Source organism: Ammospiza caudacuta, chromosome 7 (assembly GCF_027887145.1).
Source record: "Ammospiza caudacuta isolate bAmmCau1 chromosome 7, bAmmCau1.pri, whole genome shotgun sequence".
NCBI classification, from domain to species: domain Eukaryota; kingdom Metazoa; phylum Chordata; class Aves; order Passeriformes; family Passerellidae; genus Ammospiza; species Ammospiza caudacuta.
In genome coordinates, this window is record NC_080599.1 from 20,933,702 (window position 1) to 20,946,349 (window position 12,648).

A 12,648-nucleotide genomic window follows, 5' to 3' on the forward strand; every position below is an offset into this window, starting at 1 on the left:
CTCCTAGATCCATGAGGAAATGCTACAACACACTCAAGCATGCCCCTGATTTGGTTGCAGAAAAATTGGAAGTGCCAGTAATGCTCTGCTACACCTGATACGTCAGTTTGTTTTGGCTGGGAATGAAACATATGAAGCATGTGAAGAAAAATGCTCACCAAACATAATTTTGTGTGAGCAGAACAGTTCTAAGATGTGCACTATTTAAACCTCCTTTCACCCAGAGAGCTGCTGGCAGCTGCATGGAGCAATAAAATACACCCAGCTGGTCAAGTACACACAATAAAAGCTGCTCTTTATGTGGTCTGACCTCTTCTTTCCCCTTCCTCATAATGCACACAAGTACCATGTCATCTCCCACCATTAAGGTGATCTTGCATTTTGATGAAGCTTTTTTCCCTTGGAGACCTTGGGGTGAACTGGCCTCTGCACACTCAAGGTACTCAATGAACCTTATGGATCCCTTCCAACTCAAGATATTCCATGGTTCAGGTTTGGTGGAGAGAGACTGTTTGCAAGGGCATTTAGTGATAGGATAGGGGGGAATGGCTTAAAACTGATAGAGTGTAGGTTTAGATTAGATACAAGGAAGAAATTCTTCCCTGTGAGGGTGGGGAGGCCCTGGCACAGGTTGCCCTGTGAGGAGGATCTGTGGCTGCCCTATGCCTGGAAGTGTCCACAGCCAGGTTGGATGTGGCTCAGAGCAACCTGAGATCATGGAAAATGTCCCTGCCTGTGGCAGAGGGGTTGGAACTCAATGATCTTTAAGGTCCCTTCCAACTCAGGCTATTCTATGATCCTACACCTCCATCTCAGACTGCAGCACAGTCTGGAGATCACTGGGACAGGGCAGGAGCTGCAAACATCCTAACAGCTCTGTGGAGACTGAGAATCTCAACCCTGGCAAGATATTAAGGTAAATTAGCAGAAATATTGCTCATGTGGTTAAAGCACATCCAGTGCTTCCCCTCACACCAGGGGACAGCAGGCAGACTAATGAGGCTTGGGACTGAAGGTACCTCTGTGAGGGATAGCTGAGTGCTGGAAGGCACAAAGGAAGAAGCTGGCAGAGCAGCAAGCCAGCAAATCAAATAACAGAGGTGAGCTCAGAGAGGTTAATTCACTGCGTGTATACTTGCACACACCTCCTCAAAGCATGATGCTGTGTCTCATCTTTGCTGTGTTCCAGATAAAGTTAATTGTTTTAATTGGCATTGAAATGATTCTTTGAAAAAAAGCAGCCAGCCAAACCCTCTTCTGCCCAAAGCTCTCAGAGCAGTGCTAGCAAGAAGGTGTCAGGGGAACCAGCTTGATTAAAGCCAATTTAAAAGGGTGCACAGGGTGGGGAAGAGCATGTGAAACAGCCATTTGGGAAGAAATTCATAAGTCACCCAGCAAGGCTGAAAACTGTTCTTGCAGAGCTCCCACCTATAACTGGAACACTGAAGGAGCAAACATATTGACATTGAATTTACCAGACTTATCTTACAGGAAAATAAAGAGCTCAGTCTCAAACAAAGAGTTTGTTTAAGAGCACAAACAGAAAAAAACCCCACCCATGAACACAATTTTATAGGCAGTAACTCTTCCAAAGGTTCTCTCTCCATCAGTGAACCCTCTCAACATTGGCACTACCCCAGTTTGGGCTAAGGAGCATCCATGCAGCCTTGCCTTAGAGCACTGGACCTCTAATCCATCTGTTTCACTAGGTTAAGGAATAAACAAGCAAGACATCCAAGGGTTTCCATACATGGAAAAGTTTGTAAACAGCTCTCTATAGGAAGGTTAACAAGTCAACTGGTACAGGAAGCAGAATATGCTTCTGCAAAACCATCCTCAAAAATGACCAAGTCTGCTCTATAAATCACAGTGGCATAAGCACCCCCCAGCATCCCTCTTTTCCTGAGGGTTAGTGACACTTGTTTACACTTCACAGCTACTGCTCAGCCACAGCATTTAAACAAACAATTACTTCTTTCAACCAGCTTTGACACTTACCAATAGTTTGAGCAGCCAAAAACGGGACTTGTAATATAAGGTTTTGGTAGGGTTGATGAGGAAAAGCAACATGAAGCCATACAAGATGAGTGGGTTCACCTGCATGGGGATGTAGGTGAATTGACGATATATACATGCCAGCAGGCTCAGGCACCACAAAACACCCAGGAAACCAGCAATCTGCAGGGAAAAAACAAACAAACAGATACCTAATGAAAACACAGCCCCAAAACCAGCAATCTGCAGGAAAAAAAAAAAACCCAAACAAACACCTAATGAAAACACAGCCCTGAAACCTGCAATGTGTTCTCATTAGAAGAAAAGGGAGAGCAGTGCTCAATCCTGTAATCTAATCAGACTTCAGCAACTTCCTCTTCTAATTGTATTAGGAGTCCTTGCCAGGAAATGGTGCAGGATTTATCCTGCTGATCCTCAGCATGGCTCAGCCACTCTAAAATCCCTCCTGTTCACCTCAAAGAGATGTTGATGGGACAAGTTGCTGCGGGGGTTGAGCTCGAAGATGAGGACGTGGTTGACTCCAGCCTGTCTCCAGCCATAGGTGTTGATACCCAGGAGAAAGAGGAATTCTATCAGGAGAAAGCCACCTCGATAGATTCTCACCAGTGGCCACACATTTGGTCCATCTATAAAAGCCACACCTGGCAAAGACAAAGAAGAAAAAGGATTTTAGGGATAGCAGAGGTCGTGTCACAAAGCAAGGTTTTATCCTGGATCTCAGATGTGTGGCTGAGAAAACAGGGTACATGTGTACACAACTGCATGCTCCAGCAAGTGGAGGAATTTTGCCTAGCCTGTCAGAGGATTTAGGAGCATTCTGGGGAAAATTCCCTTTCCAGCTGCTGTAATCGAGTCATTAGCAGAGTCCCTGCCTCACACTGCAGGCACAAGGGACAGCACCAGTATAAATCTGACTAGAGACACTTAAATATTCTACTTTAATAGAGATGAAATCCCAACAGACAGATACACAAACACTTCAGCTCCCCACAAAACCAAGAGGAACCATTTACAGCATTTAAAACAATGCTAAACCCTCCTAATCACCGGTCTCAGTACAATGGTAATGCAATACATATTCATGGCCAGCATTACAACACCCAGCCCCACCCAAAGAGAAATCCCAGCACAAGGCAGCAGTGCTGGAAAGCCTGTTGCTTCCTTTGTTCAGTTTTCAGGGGTTTGGAAACAAATGTGCTTCGTTTCAAGCCATGAACAGCCTTATACAGCAGCAGTTTTCTCCAGCTTAAACCTTTTTGCAAAGGACTGGTCGCTAGGCACAGGTTTGATGAGAAAAGCATAAATAAAATAAAGTTATTCAATCCTCAGTTTTAGTTTCACTGAGAGTTTCTCACCCACGTGCTTTCTAAGAGGAGTAAAAGAAAAAAAACTGCACTTTACAGAACTGAGGCTGAGAATTTATTCCCACAGATCTGCCTGAATTATAGTCCCAAATTTTTCAAACTGTTTTCTCAGAGAAAACAAATCCATAGGGAATTTCATGCATCTACACTTTATACTACATAACTTACAGAGAAAAAGCTGTGCAAGAAAAAATGACTCCAGAACTGCTGCTTTAAAAGTAAAACTTTATACTCTTGGATTCAGGCAAAACAGAGTCAATTTTGGACAGAAATTACACCCCCCCCAAAAAAAAAGCTGAAAGAAATTACATGTCTTAAATGTGAAATTAAGTCTTAAATGTGGAATTGCAAAGAAAGATTTTCAAATTTTTACCTGAAAACCAAAGGAAATTACAAAGTGGGTAAGGTTGGAAGGAACCACAATGGGTCATCTGGTCAAAACTCCAAACAGGGCAGAGTAGCCTCAAAATTATTGACTAAGGAGTGAAAATATCCCTGGAGATAAATCTAATGGCAGTCTAATTCTCAAACAAGAGCGGCACCACTGTAAGGTGTGCTGCTGTAAGGAGATTTTGCATGAAACCTTTTGGGTTTCCGGTAAATAAAACAGAAGCACATTTCTGTGAGATTCCAACCTCCCTTACATGCTAGCTTGGCACTTAGGGAAGCCCATACAGAAACAGTGAAGCCCCAGAATTTGTCCTCTTTAGGGTGCCACCCTTCTGGGATCCATTTGTAACTTTGCAGCCTTTAACAGACCCCAAGTGGTGATGAACTCATCTCTGTAAAATGCTGCTGCAGTTTTCAAATCAGGCACTGGGTTACTGGCAGAAGCCATGTTCTGATGCTGTTTCACAAATTCTCCACACAGAACACTAAAATCCTATCTTAGCTGATCAAATCACACAAACAATTTGGCAAAAGCAGCTGAGAGGTTAGCAAACTATGGGCCAATTAAAAACACCCACTCTGCACTTGGAATCCAGGTTTTTGTCCAATATCTGCAGTAATGCTCAGCTATCAGATCATGCCTGCTGATACAACACACCTATTACCCACACTGGGTTAGTAACACCTGCTCTGGAGATATAATCATTTTTATATAATCATTTTTATGAATTCCTTCTCACAGCTGCCTCACTTTTTCATTCTTAGCACCGAGAGGGAGAACAAACACAACTGGCTTCAATCATTTTGCATCTCACAAGGAGATCAAATGTTTAAGTAACAGAAATTGTGAATAAAGAACAGTTTCTACACATTAAACAGTGCCTTCATGCAGATGGGTCAACTTCATTCCTCTACCATGGGAAGACCAAAAAGGAAACACTGCAAACAGCTCCTCAAACAGAGGCATTTTATCCCAAGAGATGGCTGGATCCAATTACAGAAACATCCGATTAAAAATTCTTTTAAGTCATAAAAACACAGACATGGGCTTTCCCTAATGCAAGAGCTGATAAGTTGATTTGTTAAGCCTTTTCCTTTGTACTGCTTAAGCAAGTTACAACACTCCAGAAATCACACACACAATTAGTAAAGCTGCTTGTGATTAAGCTCTGTGTCTGGATCTGCAGTACTACTCTAATCAGGGGCCAAATTCAGAAGGCATAAAGCAGAATAAAGCCAGGGCCTGAGAGATGCACCCATTAAGTGTAGCTTTTAAACAATCTTGCCAACTACTGCCAATAAGAAAAAGTCAATTAATTCCATTAGCAGACTCCAGGCATTGAAATTCTAGGAATTTCCACATGAGTGCCTGATTTCCATCCCGAGTGGCATCTGGTCACATGGCTCTGTGTCTGGTGGTCTTTTCTTTAGGGAGTCAACACCATGCAAAGCTCAAGATCTACAAGCACCTGTCTCAAAGTTGGCACAGGCTGTGTGTTCCCAGAATGATAACAAAAATCTGCTTTTACACATAGATGTTGCACCCTCAGAATATCCTTCCAAAAATAAGGAGGAAACCAGAAGAAAAGGATTTTTGTGTTCAACACTGACACATACAACATGAGAAAAACCACAACCTACTGCTGAGCAGTTCACACCAATGTGATATGGCTCTGATTTAACCCAGCACATCCAGGTCCAGGTGCTCCCTAAGTGAGGAGAATCCACCCAAACCCAGGCATGGCAGGACACCTACCTGAAAGTATGACAGTGACGTTCAGTGCAATGAACAACCCACAGAATAATCCAACCCTGAATGTAGTCCAGGCTGGCACAGGCTGTGAACAAAGCCACAGCAGAATTAAGGTAAGGTAAACAGGTTATCAGCACAGTCAGATTAGTTTGCAGAGCCAACTTAAAATCACAAACACAAGCTCCTGACCCCAGATTGCACTCTTGCTTTTGAAGTGAGGTTTTTTTAAACTGTAAATGCTGTGTAATATTCTTGCCATGTTGAAACAGAGCTTGGGAGTCTTAGTGGCCCTTGAAAAATATTCCAGACCACAAAAACACTAAGCATATGCTTTTATTAGTACAAATTTCCTTTTAGCATTTATCTCCTCCCTTCATTACCTTGTCTGCATGCATCAGGAGCAGTAACCTATTTCCAAACCTTCCAGAACTAAAGCAGATTATCTGGCCCTGCCCCATGCACGCTCACATCAATTATTTCCACTGTTTCCTTCAGATGTTGAATCTGATTTGGCACCTTGACAAGTTGGAGGAGCAGCTTTGCTCCACAACCCCCATGTCTCACCTGAGCTGCTCCTAAGGGTGGAACACGCAGACGTTTCATTGCCTTCTGTCTGTCTCCATCTTCCAACTCGTTGGTCACCAGTTCCTGAGGAGACAAAGACACACACCACTGAAGGTCACCTGGATGATGAGCACGTGGTCAAACCAAACCTAAAGGTTGGTTTCCATGTTAGAGGTGAGCCCTGGCCCAGTATTCTTTTAATACAAAGATGTGAAAAGCTCAGCACGGTGAACCAAGTTCCTCCATGGCAGAAATTAAAGCTGCACTAGGCTTTGCTAAGGGAGAAGTTCTCAGCTGAAGAGAACATACCCATACTGATGTAAGCAGTGCCAGAAGTCAGTGGTGTCACCCTGATTTTTTGAGATTTTCTAAGCCTTTTGATATTTACATTCTTCTAACAAACTTTCTCACACACTTTATGTAAATAACTTATTGTTTTGCAGTCTTTTATGGAGGAGGGGAAATTTGATGGACTGTTGGTTTGTCCAGTCATTGGAGAGGTGGCACTTTCACCTCCAATCCACTGTCACTTTTGGAAATCTATAAATGTTGGAGTCAGAAATTAAAAAGTCTCTTTTACCCTGAAAGATCAGCATGTCCATGTTGTCTTATTTTGTGTCCTATAGTGACACAGTGACATTTCAAAATCAATTATTACCCATCTTGGTGGTAAATACAAGTTATAGAGAGGGCAAAACACTATGGGAGTTACAGTGTCATAGAACAGTTTGGGTTGGAAGGGACCTAAAGATCTTGTTCCAACCCTCTGCCATGGGTGCTTTCCACTAGAACAGGTTTGCTCAGAGCTCCATCCAACCCGTGCTTGAACACTTCCAGAAACCAGCAGTGCCCAAACCCCCATTTTTGGGGGGATTTTTGGCAGTTCCCAGGCCAGCCTCCTCACCTCTGTTTCGGAGATAAGCTGGTTGATCTTTTTGCAGATGTAGAAGGGAGCCACCTCCACCTCGGCCACCCTCCACTCCGCCCCCCGTGTCGTCTCCAGGTTCTTGTCATGCTTCTTCAGGATCTTGCGGAAGCCGGTGAAGTTCAGGTTCTGCAGGCAAGGGAAAGAACGTGCTGGCTTTTAAACCACAGCCATCTCTTCAACCCCAGCCATCTCTTCAACCCCAGCCCATCTCCCAAGAAAGAGAAATGGTTCTCTCCCCAGTGCTAGCGACAAAGGAATTGTTAATAAGAATCAAAATGAGAATCAATCGTTAATGAGAATCAAAATTATTGCATTCCTTGTCAGGAAGTTTCTGAGTTCGTATTTTATTATAAGGAATATATAATCCTAACAAATAAAATAAAAAATGTGGCATAAAAAGAAAGCTACCTAAAGCTTTTTATTTCCTGAAAAGCCAAATCACTTCCTCCTTTATGCAAGAAGTGACCTGATGCTACCCTGAAGACAAATAACCCTTAAGGGGTTTTCTCTCCTGAAAAAACTGAGCTACTGATTTCTTTAAACTTGATGCTGGTTTCAAATCAAGTCCTCCAGGTAAATTCATTATAGAAGGGAAATCTTTGTATGAAAGTTGTCAGTGCTGCAGATTAAATCCAGACAAGTGCATCCCCACAGCAGCACGTTTTTTCACAGAGTATGTTGCACAATGACTGCAAAACCAGCTTAGGCCTGCAGATGTGGGAGATGTAATTCTCTAGTCTGTAGACACAAGCACACAAGGCTTAAAACAAGAAGCAAGTGTTGATTTCCAAGTTACAGATGATCCCTGATTCAACACCCATGCACAGTACCTAGGACAGGCAGAGCTCATCACACAGCAGCAATTGCTGTGGCACAGTGTATTTGCAACCCTGCATTTCATTGTGCAGGAAGTGCTGCCTAAAAAACTCAATATTTCATTCAAACAACAGCAGAAGCACAGAGAGACTGTTGCAAGACTCACTTCTGAAAAAAAAGCTTAGGGAGCAGCTTGGAAAGAAAACCAGAGAAAACAGCAAAATCTAATACCCTGGGGAGAGACACCAACCACTCAGTGAAATTATTTCCAATGTAATTATGCTTAGAGTGATTTAATGCCAGACCCTCCCATCTAGGTGGGAAATGAGGCTGTGGAGACAGGAGCAGGAAGCCAAAGCAATAATGACCTGCCTCATTGCAGACAAGAGACTTTAATTATTTTCTATTGGAAAAGCCAGCATTCCACCCCAAGAAGAGCAGAAATTTCACATGAAAAACTGCAACAAAAGGATGATTTTGGTCAGGGACCTATCTGTGGCCTGAAATAACATCCCTTAATCTGCCATGGGTACAATCCCAGCCTAAATCTGGTTGGAATGGGTTTATACCAGACACCCTAAAACCTCTCCAGGGGCCTTTCATCCTCTGGCTGCAAAAATTCTGCAACCTCAAAGTGCATGATAAAAGCATTGCTGGTCACAGTGATGCTTCTGACAAGGAACACACAGTGATGGGACTGTGGAACAGAACAAACATCATTTCTGCAGTCTGATATTTTGCTATTCCTGCTGCTTTTATTTGGCAAGGGGCCTTCTCCAAGCCTGACCTCCATTTCTGCTGCATTTTGTGGAGAAAAAAGCCAAAAAACAACCACAAACAAACAAACAAAAAATATAACCAACCAAAAACTCTCCACAAATAACAAACAGTGCAACTTAGGCACTAATATAATGCAACATCAAGTAGAATCAAGCAGAGACTCAAATATCTTTGCTCATATATATTAGGAAATGCACCAGCAAGGTAATTTAATAAAACTGGTTCAGCCTTTATTATTCACTCAATAAAATATACAGAATAAGTAACTAAATCTTATATGCTTAATTTGTCAGCATTTGTTTGTCCTAAAACATAGCATTTCAAATAGATTGATTTTTAAATGTACATACACACTCTAGAAGAATACATTGTTGGTAAGTATAAATCAATTTTATCAGAAGTTTAATCATTTAAACATGCAAGAGCTGCCCTGGAGACTGCTTATAGCTGCATTTGACAGTTGGTTTGTGCACCTCAGGAATGAATGCATTTGTTCACCCCTAAGAGACTGAGGAATTTGCTTCAGGTGGATTTTCCTTCCTCTGAAACTCAAATCAAGGCATCAGCATTTCATCAAAGCCAGTTTGATATTTATAATGCTGCTGTTGATTTCATTTTTTATCTCCTACATGAAGGGCTCAGGTACATTATCGTTCCACCAGGTTATTGTTTTTTCTTCTCTCCAAAACTGCAAGAGTTTGAATATTCCTCATTGTTTTACTCTAAGCTCAAGAGTGATTAACAATAGTAGTACTCTGGGATTTAGTTTTATGTCTGTTTTTGGGTTTGTATTCCTTGTCCTCAACTTCAATACCAATTTGGGGAATTTTTCTTATTCTCTCTCTGGAGTTATGTTGTAGAAAGCAGCTCTGCTGCCTCTGCAAAGTGTGAAAAACCAGATGGGGTTTAGATCAATATTTAGTAGACTTACAGTGGGTCTGGACTCATGGTACCAAAAAGCAAAATTATCAGAGTGCAACCTGCCTTTCTACACTGAGGAATAGAAAGAAAAGATTTCCCAAGGGAATGATCAATGTTAGCCCCTATTTAAATTCTTCATCAAGCCTCAGAATTGATTTTTTTGTAATTAAAAGTATAGCTGTGTTCTGTTAAAAGAGAAAATAAATGTAAGGGAAGAAATCACAGCAGGTGATGCTGCTTCACTCCATTCCTAAGAAGATACAGATACTCCACCTTTCCCAGGAATTTGAACTAGGAACTACCACCAATAGTTACAACACTTTATTAAGAAACTCAGAGCTTCCAGACAGATGCTCAAAGATAACATCACTGTAGGAGAGGTACAATAATCAGAATTTTGGAAGAATAAGTTCTGTCCATACAGCAGAGTGGTATTCAATTCATTCTGACTGAATTTTGTTTAGTAAAATTCTGCAGTAAAGATCTGTCAAAGATCTAAATAAACATGTAGTCGATTTAAGCTCCAACATTCTTATTTAACAAGCTAGAGCCCCTCACAGTAAAACATTTAAAAGCATTTCAGAGCATTTAACTCCAGAAGAAGTAGCCCAGCCAAAAATATATTAACAGTTTAAGATTTTTATTTCAAGATTTTTGGAACAAGATCAGCATCTGTAACCAAGCCAAAAACTCAAGTACAACTAAAGATTGGTTTGTTTTCATACCTCAAGGCAAATGAGCCTGTATCCTACAGAAATCAAAATATATATCTTTTTAAATTGATGTTTTAGCAAGAAATTCTGATACAGCAAGGTCACAGACACTACCATGGTAACGCCAAGAGAAAACAGAACATTGGGATTTCAAGTTTCAGGATAAATATAAGATAAAAGAGCTTCTTCCCCAACCTGTCCTGCCTAGAACAACACACTACAGAAGGAAGAGGTCCTGGCTGGACAAAGGTGCTGGGGTCAGCCAGCCCAGAAAAGGAAGAAAGAAAAGTCATTCAGCAGGTCAGCTTAGCATTTCTAGCTCAGTTAAAAGCAGCCAGGTGTACACTGCTACCTCCCTTTTCTTTAGAAGTGTTTAGGGCCCCCCAAAAAAGGAAGAAATGAATGAAAAACAGAGTGAGGCAAGTCAAGGTGATGCTTTTTGCAGGCTGAGCTAGAACAGAGGCTGGACAGAGCTAAAGAATAAAGTAGGGATTTATTAAAAGGCCTCAATGGATCCACCTTGGGCAGCACAAGAGCCCAGCAAGAGCTACAACCAAGATGAACCCAAAATGGTCACAAAATGGACAAGTGGTCATGGGGTCTCTCACTTTTATAGGTTCTGGTCCAGTTAACTCCATTGGAGCTAGTTGTCCAATTATAGTTTTAAGTTATGAAGTCCCAGCCTTCCTGCTCTTCTCTCTTCAGCCCACATTGTTTCTGCTCTAGGGCCTGAGATTTGGATCACTTGTCCTTGGTCCCCAGGTAGAGAAGGAGTTGTTTTGTCTCCCTGCTCTGTGCACAGAGCTCACCATCCCCTCATAGGAAGCGCAGACCCACACTCTAAAGCAGCACAGAATGTGAAAACCACAAAAGCTCAAACCTGAGGCACCAAAGCACACACAAAGCACGGAGCCGTTTACGCGCAGGGCCCTGCGGATGCGCCGCCCTCGGCGGGTACCTGATAGTTCTGCAGCAGGATGAGGCTGAGGTAGAGCTCGCTGAAGGCCAATTTCAGGTCTCGGATGTTCCTGTGCTGGACCCGCTCCTCGTGGGACAGGTGGAAGACGGGTTTGCGGCGCCGCGGCAGCGTGGAGGCCCCGCTGGCCTCCTTCTGCGCCTCCAGGGTGGATTGCAGCTCGGTGCGGAGCGTGGTGAACCTGCGCTGCGCTTCCGCAAGCTTCTCTGTGGGCAGCCAGAGGGAAACGTCACCTGTCATTGCCCAGCCAGCCCCAGAAACACCCCAAAAATCAAAACCACCCCAAAAATCCAGTGACAGGGCTGTGGGTGAAACGCGGCCTTCCCCTATCGCATGGTAACTCAAGCGCTCTGTGTATTTCTCGTGTCACAGGATGGAATCACAGACTACCTTGGGTTAAAGATCATCCATCTCATTCCAACGCCCTGCCATCGGCAGAGACACCTCCTACACGTTCTTTGTCCAACCTGGCCTTGAACACCGCCAGGGATTGGGCAGCCACAGCTTCTCTAGGCAGGGTCTCAGGACCCTCACAGGGAAGAATTTCTTCTTAATGTCTAATTCAAACCTGCCCTCTGTCCCTGCTCTGTGTATTTCTCTTGTCACAGGATGGAATCACAGACTGGTTGGGTTAAAGATCATCTCATTCCAACCCCCTGCCATTGGCAGGGACACCTCCCACATGTTCCTTGTCCAACCTGGCCTTGAACACCTCCAGGGATCGGGCAGCCACAGCTTCTCTGGGCAAACCCATGCCAGGGTCTCACCACCTTCACAGGGAAGAATTTCTTCTTAATACTTAATTCAAATTTGCCCTCTCTGTCATTGTTAAGCCATTCGCCCCTGTCCTGGCACTCCAAGCCCTTGTCACAAGTCCCTTTCCAGCAATTTTGGACCCTTTAGGCACAGGAAGGGGCTGTAAGGGACCTCTGGAACCTTCTCTTCTCCAGCTGAACATCCCCAGCGCTCCCAGCCTGTCTGAGTAGAGGTGCTCCAGTCCTCTGGACCCACTCTAATGGGTGTTTGTCCTTCTTGGGTCCATGTCCTTCCTGTGCTGTGAGCCCCAGACCCGGATGCAGAACTCCAGATGTGGTCTCACAGGGACAGAGAAAAAGAGGAAGCTTTCCTCATTAAACCTATGTAAAACACACAAATTCTCCAGAAAAAAAAATAAAATTAATAGGGTCAAAATCAAGGGGCTGTCCCTTCAGCACAGACTAAAGCAGCATTAGCCAGGAACTGAGACCTCTCAGCTTCCATCCCAGCTTTGACTTCTAGAGGATCTCAGTCCAGCACCACACAAATACCTGTTAGGGATGGAAGAGGTACCTGGGGATGGCAAACCAGCACAAGGACAGTGGGGCAGGCTTCCCCACACTGCCTGGACCCTAAATTAATGCTGCTTCATTTAGGGCCTCATCCAAATA

The 12,648-nt window shown here is 43.4% G+C and overlaps 1 protein-coding gene across 2 annotated transcripts in view; it reads right to left on the reverse strand.

Moving 5' to 3' along the window:
- The window catches only part of XPR1 (xenotropic and polytropic retrovirus receptor 1), a 111,055-nt gene that overhangs the window by 23,216 nt on the left and 75,191 nt on the right, over nt 1-12,648 (reverse strand). For both annotated transcript variants that reach the window (XM_058808186.1, XM_058808185.1), the window contains exons 4-9: nt 11,204-11,427; nt 6,992-7,141; nt 6,088-6,171; nt 5,527-5,608; nt 2,470-2,657; nt 1,999-2,178 (exon numbers count right to left, since the gene is read on the reverse strand). In XM_058808186.1, coding sequence (XP_058664169.1) covers nt 1,999-2,178; nt 2,470-2,657; nt 5,527-5,608; nt 6,088-6,171; nt 6,992-7,141; nt 11,204-11,427 — 908 coding nt within the window. The remainder of the gene's footprint in view (nt 1-1,998; nt 2,179-2,469; nt 2,658-5,526; nt 5,609-6,087; nt 6,172-6,991; nt 7,142-11,203; nt 11,428-12,648) is intronic.